Below are 21,775 nucleotides of genomic sequence, written 5' to 3' on the forward strand. Positions count from 1 at the left end.
CAGTTCTTTTTCTTTCATTTCAACAAATATTGGCTGAGTGCCTGCTTTATGCATGGCAATATTCAAAGTACTACATGAGAATACAAAGATGTTTGATCCAGGCTCCACCCTTAGGTTGCTCCAAGTTCTGTAGTTCTGTAGTAGACTGAGTTACCCTATAGAGAATATGTGCCTTTCAGGAGGCTTGGGGGCATTGTTATATCTGCATAGAATGGTCTGGAGAAAGCAAGCTGCTATTTAGCACGGGGAGAATTTTAGTAGGCAAACATTGCTTGCTGGAAGTATGCCAATCTGAGGGAGCATGTGAGAGGAACAGTGTGTGTGGGAAACAACCCGTGTTTCAGTTGGGATCACCCAGGCTGTGCTGGGGAGGATATGAGAGGAGTGCAAAGGCAGGGCTGGGCCTGGGATACCGGGGAAAGGCCTTTGGACTTTACTGAACAGGCCCTCTGAGACAGTGAAGAGCATTCGTGATGAGGAAAGGATAGGCAATAAGGAAGAAGAAGGGGCTAAACTTTTAAGAGATCTAGAGACAAATAAAACAGAAAGGACGTAACTTGCTGGTGTAGTAGGATATGAATAAGGGAGGCAATATGTGCAAGAATTGTTTCTTCTTTCTTTTCTTTTTAAGATAGGAGCCATCTGAATATTTCTGTAGACTCAGAGGAGAGCCTTAACATGCAAATAATAGAAGGCTGCATGTGGAACAAGCTCTCGGGAAAATACGCGGCATGGGATATCAAAGATGTATCTTAGCTTTGGCAGGGCAAGAAGAGACATTTCTCAGAGACGAATACAAAGTGTAAAGATTCTAAGGCATAAAAGAGGGAGTCTGTGTGACTCTGAAGAGCTATTCTTAAACACTCAAAAAGAAGTGAGATGTGCTACTTATGGATAGGAGTAGGGACTTGGATGTAGAAAAGATTTAGAGAATGTGATAGGAATAGGGATTGCTTTGCTCTGGTTAGAAAAGGATATCTGTGTGTGTGTGTGTGTGTGTGTGTGTGTGTGTGTCCCCATGTGTGTCTAATATTGCTCAGAGTTGGGGCAGAGAAAATACACGATAGGGTAGAATCCCAAATTGAGAACTGACTAGGTATCAATGACAGAAGGAGAAAATGAGAAAAGATTCCATGAAGGCAAGAAGTTGTTTAAATGGAAACTTAGGACTGGTAGGGGGAGGAAAGGGGAGTTGGAAAGCCAGCTTTCCCTCAAAGAGTTAGGACCGTGATTGCAGTAGCAAAAAGGCAACTACTGATTAAGTGCCTTTTATTCCTTTTCTCCTTTTGAAAAGTCTCACCTATATTTGCTTTTGTGCATTTTTTAGATATCTTTTTAAAAACATAGATAAGATCATACTGTAGTCATTACTTTGCAGTGTGTTACTTTCAAATAACAGTGTAGTTAATCAATCTTTACATGTATATGGTATTCATTGTTTTTCATGGCTGAAAAATTCATCCCAAAGACGTTCTTTTTAATGACTCTTTAGGTGGTTTCCAGTTTTTTGTTTTGTTTCATTCTGCTGTTTAAAATAATACTACTTGAGAGTCAACTGCTGAAACAGCTCTGGGAATATAAAGACTAATAAGATGTGGCCTTGCCCTCGAGGAGCTTATAGTTTATTAATATTTGCTGAACAAACATTTTTCCTTTGGGCAGTAAAGAATGTTACCTAGTACATTAGCAGACGATTGTGGGTGATGACAGTGATGATGATTTTGAAAAGATAAGAGTTTTCAGAGCCAGAATGTTGACAAGATTTTTAATACTTACAGTTAGTAACAGCTAAGAAAATGATGTACTTGCAGTATCTCCTGGCATTTCAATTGCTGTCTTTTAAAATAATTGACTGACTGTCTTATTTGATGTATACGGAGTTACGATTTATAAAAAGGATGGATAAACCATAGTTTGTATTTCCTTTATTATGCTGGTAGCCCTCTGAGGGTAGCATTTATAATTAAAATGTATAGAGATGCTGAAGTTAATCTATATTTATCCTTTTACTACAATTTCTGATCATATCAGTAGCCCTCTGAAGTGTGAAATAATCATGGGCATTTGGTTAATGAATTGTGCATTGTTGCTGTTCATTCATGGAATTTGCTCTTTTATTATATTTGATGCTTCACTTAACAACAAATTTTGCTTTCTCTGCGTTTGATATGTTTTTACCAAATTATTCCTGACTGTATCCATTAATCTTTAGTCACATTTGACAAAAATAAATTACTGTGATCTTTTAAAGTTACCAGTAATAATTAGATTTTTCAGGACATCAAAGTTTTGGGGGAACTGCTAGATGTTAAAAGGCTCGTATAAAAATGTTTTCACAAGGTTTTTGATGAAATATTGTGCCTAAATGCAATTTTGGTAATGGATAAACAAAGACCGTAGAAGGAAGAGAAAAAGTCATGAAGTTTTCATAATGAACATTTATTTGCATTCTTACCATCTGCATTTTCTTGGGAATCAGTTTTTCATTTGTTTCATTTGGGAATATTATTATATAAACATAATATGCACAGCTCTCCTCACGTTCTCCTGTAGGTCTCTAGGATCAATAGGAATTGCTTCTCTGGTTAAAACCTCTGTGGCCAGTCCCCAGCCTCGAAGCACGATGATATAGGAGGCACTTTGCCCCAAAAAGAGAGCTGGAATGAAGAGACTCTGATAAATATAGTCACTCCCTCAGGGGGCTTCAAGATGTTTTTTTCAGTTCTTTTTTGTTATTTTATGTGATTTACCTGTATGTATCAGGGGTTAATCAGTACAATTTTGGTTTAAAATCTTATTTATAAACTTAAACTTTATGGCTTCAAAATTCCAGAGAAGACTGCTTCTTGCTAGAAGAAAACATTAATTGTAGTTCTCTTGTTTAAAAATGTATATGTACTTCTAGTTTATGAATGGTGCCTGGCTAGTAATTCCTGAATTCTCACCACTGTTCCTTCGAGTCTAAGACAGTATAGCATAACGAGTAAGGACACAGGCTATGAAATGAGAACCAAGTGGGATCAGTCAGCTTCATCACTCACTAGGTCCATGAGCTTCAATAAGTGTTCTGACCTTACAGAGAGCCTCAAGGTTCTCAGACATAGCGGAGGATAACAACAACACTTCTGCATAAATAAAGGTTTGTGAAAAGGAGCAGGTGTGTGTTTTTAACGCATTTTTAATTGCGTTAAAAACTGCAGAAAAGGGAGAGCCATGGAAGATAGTGCATTTTGGGAATTACAGATCTCCACCCCCTTCTACCACTGCCCCTCTTCCACCATGAGGGTAGAGAAAATCCTATTTCAGGACAGTAGAATTGCAGCAGATGAAAGTTTGCTACTTACTGGACACTGCTAATTAGACTAGGTTGCAAATTGCTACTAAAATTAATCTGGAAATTTGATGTAATTTAGTGATTATGTTATAGTGACTGTCTTTGGCAGGAGTAGGGTGGGGAGGGTTAGAGAAACTGTGCCAAAGTTATCTGGAAAAATCAGCCTTTGAGATTTACTAGATTAATTTTGAAAAAGAATAATGATAAAGCAGATAGAGCTCTATCAATATTGAAGTGTATTCTAAAGCTACTTTAATTAAAATAGTTTGCTAAAGGAACGGAGAGATTAGCGGAGCAAAAGTAAGAGGCTAGAAATAGATCTGAATGCATAAAATTTAGGATAGGGTAAAAGCATTTCATATTTGTCATTATTGGTTGTTTAATAAGCGACGTTGAAGTATCCACTTTCCCAAATTTATATTTGTATATATTATGTCTATTTATATTCTGTTTATCATGCTCTCTGTGGATCAAGGATTTAACAATAAAACACCACAAACCTATTAGAAGAAAGTATATGGAAATTTAAAAACATGGAGTAAGACAGGTGTTTTTAAGCATGACATCAATAAAGTCATTTTCCTTTTGGCAAATCCTGTTAAATTTGATTTCATAAAAATTGAAATTTATCTATGGCAGAAATATAATAAACACCTGTGAAGTTGGAAAAATAACATATCAGACAGGATTTGTTTCATATTGTTTTCAACTTTTCTATATCCTTTTGTTTTAATATGTCTATGATGAAACACAAGTAGCTGGATTCTTTTTTTTTAACACTTGATAGATGGAATCTGTCTTTCAACAGGTGAATTTGGTCCATCTCCATTTATTTGGATGCCATGTGCTTTTATTTTGTATTTTTTACCTTACATCTTTTTTTACTTTGCTCCATTTCCTTCTTCCTTTCCTCCATATTAAATCAGCTTTGTATCACTCTCTGTTGCCATACATTAAACTCTATGGATACAGTTGCTGCCACCTTCAAGTCCCATCAGAGACTTTTCTCAAAACCAAATCGAGGCTCCTGCCCTGTGTTGATCTTGGCCAGCCAGCTGGTGGTTCCCTGGCGCAGGTACTGCTCTCCAGGCTGGGTCCATCTTCCTGCCTCCTGGGCATGTCCCAGCAAATAGTCCACAGCCCCAGACAGTGGTCAGCAGAAGCTTTTCCACCCTTCTTCAATCCCTGGATTCCAGTACTGGTCTGTCTTCTTCACCTCTCCCTATCTCTTGCCCTTCAGGAACTGAAATCTTGGTTACCTTTGCCTGTTTCTAGACCCAGATTCCACCAAGACAGAGGCTTTGGGCCTAACTACTGTGCTCTGAGTTTCTACTACATTTCTGGTCCATGAGGTGTTTATTTTTGAATCAACCATGCCTTAAAATATATATATGTATGTGTGTACATAGGTATGTATGTACATATATATATATATACATGTAAAAAGCAAATATATATATATATATATATATACACACACACATATATAATTTTCTCTGTGTTTGGAGAGGAAGAGTTTAAAGCTGAACTCACAGTGGCATATTGGTCAAAATTTTACCTATAAGCAATATTTATAATAGCAAAAAGAGTGTGGTATGGTTTAATAAATTGGGTCCATTCAGTTATTCAGAGAGGTTTATAAGTATTTACAGGGATAATGGCTAAAATGTATTGTAAATTGAAAAACAAGTTGTGAAGAATGAGTTTGTTAATTGTATTTGTTTTTGAAGCAAAAAAGTACACAGGTTTATCAGCATAAAAAGTTTCTGGTAGAATATATGGGACATTTTTAATAGTTAAACTTGGTTATGTCTGGAGTATATTATTCTCTCTTTTCATCATTTTACATTGTTTGGATATTCCTTCTCTCTGAATACTGGCTGTTTTTATTATAAAATAATAAAAAGTAAAATAGTAAAAAAGTAAATAGTAAAATAGTAAAAAGAGAAAGCAACAACGGCAACTTCCTTATTCCCCTGAAACTCTATTACTATAATTAGTGTTATGGCTTAATACATTTTTGTGCCTCCATAATCATGTGTGAACTTAAGGGACTCAAAGTACGTTAATGATATGTTCTAACTTAGCATAGTATCTCCATTAATGGTTTATATGTTTCTAATAGAAAAATAGAAATAGGTATAATAACCAATCCAATATTATATAGTTCTGTAAAATGTTAACATTCACTGTTAGAAAATACTAGGCTTAAAGCAAAGAATCCTGATCATGAGGGTTAACAAGCCAGGGTTGCTTTGCAGCTTTACAGGCGTGTTATTTTTTAGAGAAATTGGTACTAATGTACAGAGTGTCTAAACTTTTTGATTTGTGTGTTATTACCTGGGTGCCTCTGGTAGTTATTTCATAGCTATTACTCTGCCCTTCCTATTTAAAAATAGTTAAATAATGCCATATCTGAAAATTGATTATAATGAAATAAAGATGCAGAGAGTTTAAATAAAAATACAATCTTGTAGTACTGTGATAGCGAAGGTAGGAAATAACCCAAATGTTCAAAAACAGGGAATTGAATAAATAAATCATTGTAAATATTTAATGTATTACTATGCACACATTAAAAGTGAAATTATAGAAAAATATGTATTGACATTGGAGAGATGTTTACAATAAATAATGTTAAATGAAAAAAATGGAATGTATCGTATGATCCTATTTTGGTAAAAATGTGCGTATGTGATTACATACATGCACAGAAAATGTGAACATTTAAACACCCAAATGTCAACTGTGGTTATCTCTGAGTAGTGTGGTTACAGGAGGGTTTTATTTTGTTCTCTTTACTTCTCTGCATTTATTATGTTGAGTGTGTTTGCATGCATAAAATAATCAGTAAAGGGTATTAAACTATGCTTCCGTTCTATTTCATGTTGTAAAAGTTAAATGTCGTGCCATTCCTCCCCTTAGATAGTAATTATCCCTCTGTATTCATCCAACTGTCTTGATACATGAATTGGTTTAGTTGGAAGTGCCTGGCAGCTAGACATTCCCACTCAGGACAGAAAAGGCAAGTCTGTGAAGAGCTGTATTTCATTCACATCCCTGACCCCACCCAAAAGGTACAACTGTAACTTCAGAGATGGGCTGAGTATGACTGAAAGGTAGATTTCAAGTTGACTCTCTTCTTCTGCTATAACTAATCTTGTTCTTCCACCAAAGAATTTCAGAGTAATCTCACTCCAAATATTAATACTTTACCACTGCAGTGAAATTCATGAGAGTAACTACTAAAAGCAATCAATTATAAAAACAAAAAATCAAATAATCATACCACTCCCAAATGTTCTGGTTCATCTCAGCAGTGATAGAACATATTGCTTTCCATAAAAAGTAACTTCTGAAAAGAAAAGAAACAAGCAAAAGCTATTCCTTATAAAATCTTGAACAAGTTTAGTGAATTATCATACATGTACAGAGGCCAGCCCTTCACTGGTGGGCATGTGGGGAGGTCATTCTTTCCACTCTGAGGAAGGATCTTCCCCAGTGCCTCACATCCAGCTAGGCACAGTTGCTGGAAGTCTGGATGCATTATTTTCGGTCTCCTTCAAATTTAATTATTTTACCTAAGATGCAAAATGTTAGCATTGAATGTCACTTAAAAATACTGTTCAAAGACAAATATCGTATGATATTGCCTATATGTGGAATCTAAAAAAAATGGTAAAAATAAACTTATTTACAAAACAGAAAGAGAGTCACAGCTGTAGAAAACAATCTTATGGTTACCAGGCGGGAAAGGGATGGGGGAGGGATAAATTGGGACACTGAGATTGACATATACACACTACTATATATAAAATAGATAACTAATAAGGACCTCCTACTATATAGCACAGAGAACTCTACTCAATACTCTGTAAGGGAGTGCAGAGTACTCTATGGAAAAGAATCTAAAAAAGAGTGGATGTATGTATATCTACAACTGATTCACTTTGCTGTACACCTGAAACTAACACAACATTGTAAATCAGCTATACTCCAATAAAAATTTTTAAAAAGTACTCTTCATTCTCTTTGAGAAGATAAAACAGTGCTCTCCCTTCACTTCCTTGCTTTATACTGAAACAAAACAAAACAAACTAAACTCTTATCTTCAGACTGGAGGTGGAAAAAAAGTTTGGATTTTTTGAGAGGTGAAACAGGAAGGAACATCTTAGGTAACGGAATCATGCAAGATCATTATAAGACTTTAAACAGTTTCATTGTCTTTGCTGTAGTCGGTTAATCAGTTAAGGCAAAAGCGGTTGTAACTTCTAATAATGCCTTGATTTGGCATTACTTTCCTCCTCCCTCATTCCATTATACTCTCATCCAACAAAAACGAGAAATCCAGAACGTTTAGCATAAAAGCAGTTGAAATTTTTTACATGTTTTCTGTTTAAGGTTTCAAAAACTTTTGGTAATACTTTTAGGTTACATGGTACTTTAATATATCAATTTAGCCATAAATTTAGAGACTAAATTTTTATTTTTTATTTTGCTCTGGAAGGAGCAGTATCATTTCCCTTCAGAAATTCTGGTGGGTAGCTTGACGATATGACACTGGAAATAATGGGACGAGAAGAAACAGCCTGGTTTGACAGAGAAGCCCATTTTAACTTTTGTTGGTATTCACTAAGGTTTTTCACATAAGTACATGTGAATAACTTTTTTAAATGTCCAATTCTTGCAAAAGCAGTTTTGAGGCTTTAAAGTGTTAGCTCTCACTTAACTATCCTGAAATATCCTCCTGAGATGGCTTGCTAATTCCTAGAGTAGTTGCCTGCCTCACACTGTGTCAGTTTGGGAAAGAAAAAAAAACCCATCCTGATAACACACACCCATAAAATTCTCTCTTCATATCACTCTCCAATTACCGTCTTCTGCCTTCTGAGGCTAGACTCTCTATCGCCCCCCTCACGCTGTGTGGTTCCCCTAGAAGGTCTCCCCACGCTCCAGCCCCTGAGTGACAAGCAGACCCTAAATAAGCTGGGCCATTTCAGTCATTTGCCTTCTCTTGCTTAAGCTGATCTTTGCCAGTGATAATTCCCTTGCTCCTGCCCTCTACCCATCCGAACACATCCTCCTCTGTTGACTCAGCCTTTCTCCAAGACCCCATCCCAGATACAATTAAAATAACTACCTTGGCTGTAGTTATTGTTCACACAGGGAATTGTGTCACAGTCTCTCACAAGCTGCAGTGCTTCCTAGCAACTCACATGGAGGTTGGCAGGATTCAGATCCTCACAAGTTACTGGACTGAGGCCTCAGTTCCTCGTGACCTGTTGCCCAGGGGCTCTGTTGGTTCCTTGACTCAGAACAAGACAGGTTGCTTTATCCGGGAGGAAGTCGCAGTCTCTTGTAACCTAACCATGGACGTGGCCTGCCACCATCGTGGCTGTATTCTGTTGGTTAGAAGCAAGGCACTAGCTAAGCCCACGCTCCAGGGTAGGGGATACATACTAGGAGGTGGGGCTAACTGGGCACTAAGGCATCTTCTCCCACAGCCTGTGGGTACCTTTGGGCAGGTAGGAGCCATAGGCTGGATGGGAAAGCTGCTCATCCCCTCTCAGTTTTATGTCCCTGCCTCGAATGGTGTGGGCATCTTAATGCCATGACTGATTCCAAGACTGGAAGAGAGGTGTGTTCTAAATAATTCAGCTCTTAAATGCCATTTGAAAGTCAACTTCCTCATCTGATCTTCAACTGAAGAAAAATGGTATATTTTAGTACTGGAAGAAGAACTCTCTGTGTCGGACTTACTAAGAAAAGGTGATAGAGCTCACCAAGACAGTGCATTGTAAGAGAGATTGCAAATGTAATCTCGACTAAGCAATTTGGGGTTTATATCCTGAATTTAATTTTTGACTCACTTTAGGATAAAGAGTCCTCTGCATTTTCAAATGCAGCACCTATGAAACTTTGCTTCATTTTGTTCACTTGCCTCTCTTTGGGTTGGGAGCTGCTTGACAGCTTGGTCTATGTCTATTTCATTTCTAACACCAGCACTTTACCTGGCACTTAGGCTCTCAAAAAATATGCACGAATATGATATATTTTTCTGTGTGTTTAATACATCCTGTACTAAATTTACTAAGCATTGCTAGAGTTTTCATAGTTGAGAATTTTACACATCTTTTTCTGGCATAAATGCTTAAAAAGAGTGACCTGGGTCTCTGATATCTGTAATTTCTGTGTTATTTTGCTAGTTCATTAGAGCATTAGCAGTTTTTGCTCTTGAATCAAAGTTCTCTACTTTTCTCTCCACAGTTTCCAAATATTTTGTCCTTTTGAGTCAAGGGAATTGCCCTGATTTTATGATGACATTTGGGTACGATATTTAAACTGTTAGAAGTTATAAAAACGACCCTTTGGTATTAAATGTAATAAATGGCTCTGAATTGAATACATGCACAAGTTCTCTTATATGAGCTTTGTGAGCCCAAACTGCTCCAGTTACATATTCTCATTGTAATTGGATTCTATGACATTCTCTCATCCCCCAAGAGTATGGCAGGCCATGGAAATTTCTTCTGGCTTGGTGCTGATGTATACTTCGGGTCTTTTGAAATTTTGGATTTCATATCTAACTAGTGTATGGAACTTGTAGTCATGTTGGTCCTCCCAGTCCTGAAGAGGCAGGGGTGTCTCTGCAAGAAAACAAAACAAAACAAAACTGATTTCATTCCCAAGAGATTTATTGCAACCCTCAAAGAAAGCCAGGTTGGGAGGGATGATTTTTAGAACTGACTTGTCTTTGTTCAGCCTCACCTTTACCAAGAATATTGTCTTTTCTTTACTCACGGATACTCTGTACTGGGTTCATTTGTCCTGGCTTGTGTTTTTCTTTGTAGTTCTACAATATTGTGCTTGCGTGTCTTCAGTTAGACTGTAAACTCCTCAGCATCAGAGGTTATTCTCTTCTTTCTTCTTCTGTTTCGATATCTTTGATCTCTTTTCCCATTTTATACCCACTTTCACACCACTCCAGAAATAGGAACCGGCACATAGAGGGCTAGTCTAGATTCACAGTCGCTGCATCAGAGTTGACTGGAGTTGAAAGGCTGGCACATGTCTGGACTCTCGTAGTGAGGGATGAATGTGAGTTCCAGAAGGCATCGGTAACAATACTGAGTTAACTCTACATGGTTAAAGATGGGTGCCAGACTCCCCTTCGACCCTCGAAACACACCAGTGTATGTTACTGCCCTGAAATTGCACTGTAATATTTTCTAGCTGTGATTCATTCACAGTTTAATATGCTTCTAGTTCTGGTTTGACTTTTCCCCCAGGAAGAGACTAAAATCTCTTCATTATAATATAGACAGCGTACTGCACTTGGAATACAAATTTATCCATGTTCGGAGTAATTTTTCTTGTGACTGTCTCTACCCTGGAGAAGTGCCTTTAATGAATTACATACAAATTGTGTAATTTAAGAAGTTAATTTGGTTTTCTGGTTACACAGGACTAAAAACAGCCCTTGTAGAAAGAGATGATTTCTCATCAGGGACCAGCAGCAGAAGCACTAAATTGATCCATGGTGGTGTGAGATATCTTCAGAAGGCTATCATGAAGTTGGATATTGAGCAGGTAATTGTGTATGCTAGTTGTTAAACAAAAATTGCGACTGTGCTTTTTTCTACCCAATTAAATCAGTTTTTTTTTTTTTTTATGGCTTTTAACATTCCTTCCTATTGGAAATACCTATTTAGTGTATTCTGCTGGAGTGTCTTTCAGGAGAGGTGTGCCATTTTTTTTCCTGTAGCATTATGTTTATGGGTAATCAGGGGCTTTTTCTACACAGGCATGTCACAGTAGCAGATTTACAAAATCACTTTCGGATGTGTTACTTTTTTTTCGCGGTACGCGGGCCTCTCGCTGCCGCGGCCTCTCCCGTTGCGGAGCACAAGCTCCGGACGCGCAGGCTCAGCGGCCATGGCTCACGGGCCCAGCCGCTCCGCGGCACGTGGGATCTTCCCGGACCTGGGCACGAACCCGTGTCCCCTGCATCGGCAGGCGGACTCCCAACCACTGCGCCACCAGGGAAGCCCTGGATGTGTTACTTTTAACAATTGTGATTGTTTTGTTTTGTTGTTTTCCCCACCAATGGCCACCAAATTGCTACTTCCCAAGCAGTTTCAAGGGAACTGTGTTGTAATACATGAGGAATATTAAACTGCTCCTCTTAACTGCAGATGCAATCATACTGCATATTGTCACTGACATATTCTTAAGGAAAAGATGATCTGAGTCATGCTTTTTTTTATGTCACACTCTGTTGTGTCCAGTCTGCCACCATTTGAAAACTGCCAAGGCAGTGTGGAAGATGACATTTCCCAGAGGAGTAAAAAAAAAAAAAAAAAAAAATCAACTGAACTCCCTATCTGCTTTTCGTACATGAAAAACACAGCAGCACTTACTTGACATTGTCACTTTTGAATCTGTCCCCTTTTCTTATGTGTCTGTTTAGCATCATGATGGATGTGAAGAAAAGAGCATAGGGTTTAGAATCAGATGACTTGTGATGTGTTTCAGCTTATTTATTTAATTTCTATGAGCCTTGGTTTTCTTCTTTGTAAAATTAGTATTATGATAGTAATGCTGGGCCTTCAGAGAGATGTAATGAGGGCTAAAGACAAAAGCTTTTTAATGATAGTCTGTAAAATACTGTGCAACTCTTAAGTATCATCTCTGCTCGGGCTAGTGGAGGCAAGAAGGAAACGTTTAACATGCATCTGAACAATCTGTTATCTCTTACATGAGAAAATATAATGGGGGACTGAGAAAAGGGACAATACAGAGAATGCAAGATAAATTGTTACAATAATCTTGTAACTCAAGTCAGGAAAATATCTTACACCTGGGAACTCTGACAGCATGTTTTTCTCCTATGCAAATACAGCTTAAGGTTTCTAAAAAATCTTTCAGGTTGACAGCATGATGTATTATTAGAAATTTGATTAGGAGGGAGCTATCCTTGCTCAGAGGTAGAGAGGTTTCTGTGTATCAATCAGTTGGCAGGGTGTCTATTTGCCATTTGAAAATATTATGATCTGTTATTGCCAAACTAATTTTCTCTGTTTTGCTTTTCAGTACGGGATGGTAAAAGAAGCCCTTCATGAGCGTGCCAACCTACTAGAAATTGCTCCCCATTTATCAGCTCCGTTGCCTATAATGCTCCCAATTTACAAGTAAGCCTTTTGGTATCTGTATACTCTTTGCTTATCTGAGGTCAATAGAACAAAGTTTCAATGAAAATAGTTCCTCGATGTGTATTTCTTAATGTAGTTTTAATTAGTCCAAATCTTTCATCCTTTTAAAATATTTTCCTTTGTTGCATTTTAAAAAGTGTGACTTTTCCTATATTAGTCTCTGCTGACCCACCTCTAAGGGCTAGCTCTTGAAGGCAAAGGATGTTGTGTTCTGTACTTATAATTAGTAGTTTTTTACTCCAGTTTCTGAGAGTATATACAGGAGCGACTACATTTGCACTGGGGAACATAAGAGGGTCATTTGCAGACTAAAATGCAGAGCCAGAAAGAATCCTGCTGCAAAATCTGAACTGACATATATCAACTCCAAACCCTAAGCCATTTTGTGTCATTTTAAATTTCCGAGTTAACCAAAACTGAAATTTGGTTTGGAGGTGTCAAATAATCAAAAATTATTAAACCCAATTTTCTAAATGTTGTTAGAGCTATCCATCAAGTTGACTTAAGATGGAATACAGGTGGTAGGAAATACAGAATTATGTAACTCTGCTAGCTGCATGAGTCTTGTGGGGCCTGGAAGCAGATTTTATAATTTTTGTCTATATTTTATCGTAGATTTCTTAGGACATCTTAAGCCAATGATTCTCTACCCTGGGTGTACATTAGAGTCACTCTGATCTTTGCCCTAGTCTAGTTAAATTGATCCCTAGAAGCACGAGGCCCAGGCATCTATATTTATTTTTGATGCTCCCCAGAAAATCTTATATGCAGTCAGGTCCAGAACCACTGCCTTAGAGATGATCCATTTACTTTTATAATTCAGCTGGGCTGGTGTCAGAACAGGCAGGCCCTTCTCTTGTTTCTTTTGCAGTACACTTCTAGGTATACTTTGCTTTTCTTAATAAAAAGCGTCTTGTATCTTAAAGTGACATTCTTTAATGTTATACTCTGTTTCTAAAGAAACCTTTTCCCCTATTTATGCTGTAGGTGGTGGCAGTTACCTTACTACTGGGTGGGAATCAAGCTGTATGATCTGGTTGCTGGAAGTAATTGCCTGAAAAGCAGTTACGTCCTCAGCAAATCAAGAGCCCTTGAGCATTTCCCAATGCTCCAGAAGGATAAACTGGTAGGAGCAATTGTCTACTATGATGGTATGTGATTTTTTTTTTTTTTGACAAGATACTTTTCTCCCACTCGTGACCCTTACAGCATATTCTGAACGAGACAGTTTTGCATCCTAATTAATGTTAATCTTACACAACACACAAACGTACGTGCGCACACTCCACATAGTGTTTTGCTTTTAATATTGCTTGTTTTTGCATATTCCTTTTCTTCTTTGATTTCGACTTTGTATCTCATGGTTGGTTTGGTCCATTTTCCATCATTATGTATTTGGTCACCACCTTCATGCCATTTAATTTGTTATGTTTGCCAGTGAACACTTGCCTTATGAATATATTATAATGTTGAAAGCAGCTGAGGATCTGTTAGGTTTTCTAGATGAAACCTCTATTTTCAAGGGGTTATAAACCTAGAGAAAAATGCCCCCCGGGCTGAAATTGACATGTTTGTATTTCGCACAGGGCACAATTCTTGAACATATAATTTATGTGAGAAGGTAGATGAACATTGCATCTGTTAAACCAGTCCCTCAGGTTTTAATGCTTATTGTATTGTTGTTAGATGTTTTCTAACAGTGACATTATCTAGTACCCATTTGCCACGTGTTCAATGTTCATTCTTTGTGTTTGTGTGTGGACAACACAATTTTGTACACTTTTATTTGAAGGAACTAACCACTTAATATATCTCCAGATGGACCACAATACAATACAAAACAACACAGGAAAAGCCATTTGTGAAGTTTTACTATAGTTTTAAAGGGTGAATGGATTTTAAAAGTAGTCCAAGGATGTCTATTTATAAAGAAATAGCTGGACACAGATAATTATACATGTTCAAAAAGTCTTAGAAATTTTGTGGCACAAAGGCCCTATAGGGTCAGTGAGGGTTTTTTACCCCTACTATGTGATCTTTTGTATTTAGTGTTAGATATCTAAACTCTTAACATGAAGAAGTGTTTTTGTTGTTTTGTTTTTCCAGGAGACTTTGATATTTATACTTCATAACATGGGATATCCTTAAGGCTACCCCTACCTTGTTTTCTTCTTCTCAGTGTTAGGTTTCTGAATCAATTTAGCTGTCTTTCAGGCTTTCATATATGAATGCAAAATGTGTACGTGCAGATGGGGCAACGGGGATAAACCCAAGAAGATGTGTTAGGAGCAACAATATTAGAAAAATGTTAAGGGTCTTAGACAAACATTAAAAGCTAGAAAATTCACAGTTTACAGTGCCTTCCAGCATCTAAACACCACGGGGTGGGGGGCACTTAACTACTTTTTTGGTGCCCCTGATTGAGCCTACATGTTAAGGGACAATCTTAACTGTGAGTATTCTTTCTCTGCTTCAGACCCTTAATGTTAATCCACTGTAGTTTGTTGGGTGACTATATTAAAGAGGTTTTTGATCCAGGAGGAATAAAAAGGCATTCTGCAAATGGCCCCCTGCCCATCCTGACCTGAAAGTGTTTGTGCCCTTTGCCTCTTAGTTTCAATCCCTCCCTTGCAAGCTCTCTCAAGAACTTGGCCATTTTCTCTACCATGTGATATATTGAACACGAACTACTTTTATTTGTTACTTTTATGTTTTTAGCTTGTGCATATCTGAACCTCCTTGAGAGGAATATTAGTGGCTGTCATATCTGAATTTGTGCCATCTGTGTTATGTTGGTTTGATATTGTTATGAATTATAGATTCTTAACAATTCTACATGGAGAAACCAAGGGAAATCTATGTCATATACTGCAGGAGAAACACTATCCTATTAGAATCAAGAGGAAGAAGAATTTCTTTTATTTAGAATTGGCTTTTATAGCTTGTTACCGGTTGCAAAATTAGGAGTTTAGCTATTGAAAAGTTAAAAATTATTATTTAAAATAATTTCAGTTTGATATTTGAAAATTGATTGTGAAGCCCAAGTCTTGAAAAAGTAAAAATAATTCTAGTCACTGGAAATAATTTCTTTTTAAATCTTGTTCTGAAATGATGCAGGTCCAACTATGTCATGCCTGAGGCAAGACAAAACAACAATGTGAAACAGTGTAGTTCTATGGTTTCACAGCTGTATTCACAGATAGGGCAACTCTTGTTAAAGCTAATGGTGTGATGAACAAATTAAATACCAATATAGAAATAAGGTAGAAAGGAACATATAGTAAGGAATTAAATATTCCTTACTATATACTATATACTACATACTATATACTACATACTATATACTACATATAGTAAGGAATTAAATATTCCAACAGCAACAAATACTCTTCTTCTTAAATAATCATTATGAGAATGTAGTAACAGTCTCCCAAATGATTTCAAAATGCATTTGGGCTACACAAAATAACTTTTTTTAACTTAAAAAAATAATTTATTGAGGTGAAATTTACATAACATAAATTTAACCATTTAAAAGTGAACAGAAATAATAATTTGTATAATTCCCACCTTGGGAGAATCTTGATCATAATGAAAAAGTGGCACAAGTAACTAAATGAACTTTTAAAATCTACAAGAAATTTTGCCAATTAACAACTCTGATTAGTTATCCATCACACAGTTACTTCAGTACCGGTGAAAAATGAAAAAATAATGGTGTGAAAATATAGTCAGACAGACTACTAAACATCACCATTAACATGGAGGGACCAGTGACTGAGTCCATCTTTAAGATTCTCTCAAAACTGAGATGTTAGGTCTGTAAGATATTCCCTCTGAAGTACAAAATGTACAAAGGTCAAAAAATTTTTCTTAATTATTCATGCAAACAGTTTATGCTAAAAAAATAGTGATGATCATTGCATAGGATTAAGGCAAAGTCTTTTCCTCCACAAAAGTCCACAAAGGGAATAAGATAAATTCCACATACATTTTTTTTTTACTTTTTATCTTTTTTTTTTATTGAGGGATAATTTACATATAACATTATGTTGGTTTCGGGTATACAACATAGTGATTCAATATTTGTGTATATTGCCAAATGATCACCACAGTAAGTCTAGTTAACATCTATCACCATACATCATTACAAACTTTTTTTTTCATATGATGAGGGGTTTTAAGATTTCTTAGCAACTTTCCAATATACCATACAGTATTATTAGCTATAGTCACTATGCTGTACATTACATCCCCAGGACTTATTTATCTTATAACTAGAAGTTTATGTCTTTGACCACATACTTTTAAATGTAGTAATTATAGTGGCACTTCTGTGCTTGGCATAGGTACGATCCATTGCCATATTTTGTTAAACTCTGAGAAACAAACACACATATGTGGAGGAATAACTACCATTTTTTTTCAGTATAGACAAAGTAAATGTCAAATTTCTCAGTAAGATCCATTTGAAGTGAAAGTTGGGATAGGAAGTGACACACTAGGTTATTTTTTCTTCTTATATTCTGTTAGAGAAAGCAATATAGTCGCCTCCCTGGTTTTCTGCCTGAGACGTGTCCTAGTATTTCCTCTCTGCTCCTTTCCATATCCTACCAGAGATCCACCAGCTGGACCCTGTCCGTGGCCATTACCACTGATCAGGGGGTCTCCACGTAGAGAGTGTTGTGACTGGTGCAACTCTCCCACGTCAGCAAAAAGTATTTAAGGCACGACAGGCTCGGGTGACTTGGCAGGCTGTGAGGTTATGTGAGCCAGCTGTGGAGGGCGAGCCAGTTTCCTCAGAAACTTACTTGGGCTTCCTCCGTCAACTTTACTTCAATCTCCCTGCTCCCAGAGAAGATCTTTGGTGCCATTCTAGTTGGACTTCAGTCATCCAATCCAGTGCACAGAAAATGAGACATAATTAAAAATCATTAAATATTTAAAACCATTAGATACCCCCATTAAGCTTCTGTAAGATGAAACTGGAGAACAAAATTACAGCTTTAAATTCTTCCTTCTGAGAGTCCAGGCGGTGACAGAGAGAGATGTCTGTTATTTCGTACCCGATGATGCCCTTAAGTATTCCTTATGCACATATGAAAATAGCAACCTACGAGAAATTACATTGGCTTTCCTAGTGTAAATAGAAGTTGGTTACAGCCATGTTTCAAAGGGGGAATTAAAGCCCAGGTTTCACTAGAATATTCATGTTTATTCCAACCTAAAACTCACAGCATACAAATAGATGAATTCAGCTCGTGAGAGAGCAAAGCCAATTTAATCTCTGGCTCCCCTGAGGTAAATGCAGCTCATGGTCCTGCCCCCACCCCCCCCAACCTCAGCTATAATCCCTGGCTCCTGGAGGTAAAAATGCACTGAAGTGAGGCAAATTCTGCAGCAGGATATAATGATCCAAAATGACAGGGACAATAATGACAATGAATTTCATGTCTCCCAGTCATGAGCCGGAGATGCTTGACTAGGCTGACTTATACAATTAAATTGTTACAGGTACAGCAGGAGATGCAGTTAGCTGTGAGCTTTGGGGAATGAGGCCTCTGGCAAAAGGCATATTGTGGAATCCAGACTCTTTTGTTAGGAACAAACTATTATTCCTCTAGGCATGCACCCGCAACCATATACGTCAATAAAAGAAAGCCTGGGTTAAAGACAAGTCTTTTAAGGTGTTGATTTTATCTACTTTGAAAGCTTAAAAAAAATCAATTACCCAATAACATAAAGGTGATTTTTTTTTTTTTTTTAGTCTTATGTTTTCATTTTTGTTTTTCCATTGAGTTCTTGGAACATAAGTCAGATATAAAGATGGTGCCTTTAATCCTCATTTACGTTATTTGCAAACACAGTCGTTGAACTACAGTTGGGTATTATCTGCTTTAAATTTGGACAGACACATTAATTTCTTCAGAACAGAAATAGATTGAATACATAACTGAATAATGTGGACTTACAAACAAAACAGCAGTACCATTACGCAAGTTCGTCTCTGTGTTTCTTAATGCAGTTCTTGTGAGGTTGTTATGGTGATTCTAAAGTGGTTGTGTGAGCAGCCTCCTGGGTTGCACAAGACCATCCACTGGGGGTAGGAAGAACATATTAGAACTTTTCCTTAGACCTGTTTCTAGCAAATTCCTTAGAAATGTCTGTTTTTACATATGGTTTAAACGTCTGTAAGTACAATAGTACAGGTAAGTAATTTATAAATAAATAACCATATTGGAGTTATATGCTGACATTTACTCTACTTCTGTAATACTCAACCTGATTTTTCTTTTTTGAACCACTGGGTTAGTAATTTATCATCATTTTAAGTCTGTGTCCCAGAGAAACTCTTATGTGTGGCAACCAGGAGATATGTACAAAAAGTTTATTGCAGCACTGGGAATAACTTCAAAAAGAGAAATAATTCAAATATCTATCAAGAGACGAATAAGTAACCTATAGTATATTCTCATAATGGAGTAAAATAGAGCATTGAAAGTGAATGAACTAAGCTAAGCTGAACTCATCCTGAGTTCAGTCTTAGAAAAGATATGTTGAAAGTGGCATGATAACTTGTCTCACAGTTGTAAGCATCACAGTCATACTTGGAAACTGCTTTCCAGAGTACCGTAGTGTAGTGGAAGCAGTCAATAATATGGAAGTAGATGACTTAGGATTGCAAACTTTATTGAGTCACATTACACATCTATGAATTTAGGCTTATAATGTTTTGCTCATGAAGTGTTTTGAGCTTCAAATGAATAATAAATGTAAAATAACTTTATAAGTATAAAATTATTTAAATTTTAATTGTTTTATCTGGGTCAATTTTATGCATATTGTATCGACCATCAGACTTCAACTTTTCACAGAAACGTTCTAAAGCGAAGCATCGGTTCCACGAATGTCCCTTGTATATTTAAAATTTGCAGATTCTTCCAGAAAATTTGCAAAACATTCTCAGGAAAAAGGAAAATATTGTGCATACAAACATGCTTCCCATAAGTATATAATGTTTGAAATTTAAGGGTCAAAGAGCACATTTTAAAAGAACTTCCTCTAAAATTATCCACTTCTTAGACATGATTTGAAACCTATTTGTTTTAGTATTTTCCCTGTCCACGTGCAGTTTTACGCTTATAAGTTAAGTGAATAATTTTTATCTTGATTTCCTACTGTCAGCTTTTCCATTGTATTTCTCCTCTTGTTTTCTGTGAGTTACATAAATGAAACTGACATTATTGCTCATATAGCAGGCATATATTTTAGCCCCGAATGCTGCCTTTTTGCTATTCAGTGTATCTGGATACCGACAAATGCTAAATGAAGTTTGACATGTACCCCTAAGAAACAAAACTTATAAATTGTGGCTCCAAAGGAAACCTTGAATAAATAGGACACATTTGTGTCCATCCAGGCTCACATCCAACATATGCTTTAGCTTCCTGATGATGAGACGGGGCAAAATAGCCTCTAGGAAAGTTTGCAATTGTTTATTGCTCACTTGACCAGCATGTATTAAATACCAGGCTTTTATTCTCTTATAATTAGTTGTTTTTTTTTTAAGAAAATCAAAAGCATGCAAAAGTAGATTTGATCAGGTGTAGTGTATGAGATAGTAATTCACATTGTACTCTGCATATAAAAGCTTAAAAACAGAGCTAAAATTCACCAGTAGAAGGGTATGTAGTGTATATGGTGTTTGAACAAATAGTTCTGGTGGGTTCACAGCAAGATACTTACCTCTCACACTCTTGTTGCTCAGTTGACCCTTGTTAAAAAGATGCAGGATCAAAGGCAAAAGCAAGTGTATCCAAAATCTCCATGCCCTCTTTCCTCCAGTTTATGCCTTCATCCAAAAAATCTTTATGGAATTTCCATTTTCTAAGCACTCTGCCTGGTATTAGGGCTAAATGCACTAAGGACAGAGTTCTTAGCTTTCAGGTTTTGAGAGAGTTCACTGCATATATTCCAAATATTGGGCCGAACACATGACCCTTACTTCGAATAATGTTTTGCATTTGTGTAGCAGAGTATGGTTTTCAAAACATTTTTTTCCCATAAATTGTCTTAGTTGATCAAACGCAGCATATACACTGGAATGAGATATCATGATCCCTATTTCCCAGGAGAAGGGGAAGCAAAGTTAAATATCTAGATCAATATTTTGGACATGTGGGGATGTGAAAGTAATTTTTTTCCTTGGCTAAAAAAAAAAAAAACTTTAAAGATTATAACATCATGGCTTCTTTCAGCTAGCATTAGGTTTTAAGTCCATTATATGCTTTAACAAAAAATAGCCAAATATTGATAGTTCAACAAAGTATATGCATTTTTACTAAGACATACGCAGAAGTAATGAGAATAATAAAATGAACTTCCAGTTTCAACACATAAACTCATGGCTTAATTTCATCTATACTCCTATTTGCTACCCTCCAGCCCCCAGATAACAAATATTTCATCCATGGATATTTTGGTCTGTATCTTTAAAGTTAAGAAGTTTCTTTAAAATACAACCACACTTAAAATGTTTAACAGTAATTCCTTAAGGTCAAATACCTGGTCATGATCACATGTCAACTATAGTGTCGTTACCTTAATTTGCTCCTGATTAAAAAATAAACCCATAATACAAACAAAATCCTAGTTAAGGTTTATATATACCAATTCATTCTTTTTATAATAGGTTTCCCATCCCTTCCCTTGTTTCCTCATGGTTTTGTTTAACAGTTCCCCTGTATTTCCTGTACATGTTAGGCTTGTCCCATTAATCTGTTGCTGAAAAAAGAAACAACACCCAAACTTAGTGCCTTAAAACATCAATGTCCGGACTCTCTCGGAGTTTTGAGGATGGATGGGGTTAGCTGGGTTTTTTTTCACCTGGGATCCCTCCTGTCGTTGCAGTGAGTTGGTGGCTGAAGCTGGAGTCTTCTGAAAGCTTTCTTACCTACATGTCTGGCTCCTGGGCTGAGAAGGCTGGAATAGCTGGGGGCTGGTCTTGCATCTCTCTCTCACTGTGGCTTTTCCACACAGCTGGGTTGGACTTTTACATAGACTTCTTATGTGGTGCCTGGCTTACCCCAATGAGTACCAAGAGACCAAGTCTCAAATGCAAGGCTTCTTCTGACCTAGACTTGAAAGTCACACAATGTCATTTCTACCACATTCTGTTAATTAAAGTGAATCACAGGGGCATCCCAGATTTAAGAGACAGGACATTACA

At 36.8% G+C, this 21,775-nt stretch overlaps 1 protein-coding gene across 1 annotated transcript in view; it reads left to right on the top strand.

The window, feature by feature from the left end:
- The window catches only part of GPD2 (glycerol-3-phosphate dehydrogenase 2), a 95,319-nt gene that overhangs the window by 20,180 nt on the left and 53,364 nt on the right, over window positions 1-21,775 (top strand). The window contains exons 3-5 of the mRNA XM_082841922.1: window positions 10,800-10,924; window positions 12,428-12,525; window positions 13,534-13,697. Of these exons, the coding sequence (XP_082698048.1) occupies window positions 10,800-10,924; window positions 12,428-12,525; window positions 13,534-13,697 (387 nt within the window). The remainder of the gene's footprint in view (window positions 1-10,799; window positions 10,925-12,427; window positions 12,526-13,533; window positions 13,698-21,775) is intronic.

The sequence above is a fragment of the Leucopleurus acutus genome (genome assembly GCF_964270905.1).
Source record: "Leucopleurus acutus genome assembly, chromosome: 6".
Lineage (NCBI taxonomy): Eukaryota > Metazoa > Chordata > Mammalia > Artiodactyla > Delphinidae > Leucopleurus > Leucopleurus acutus.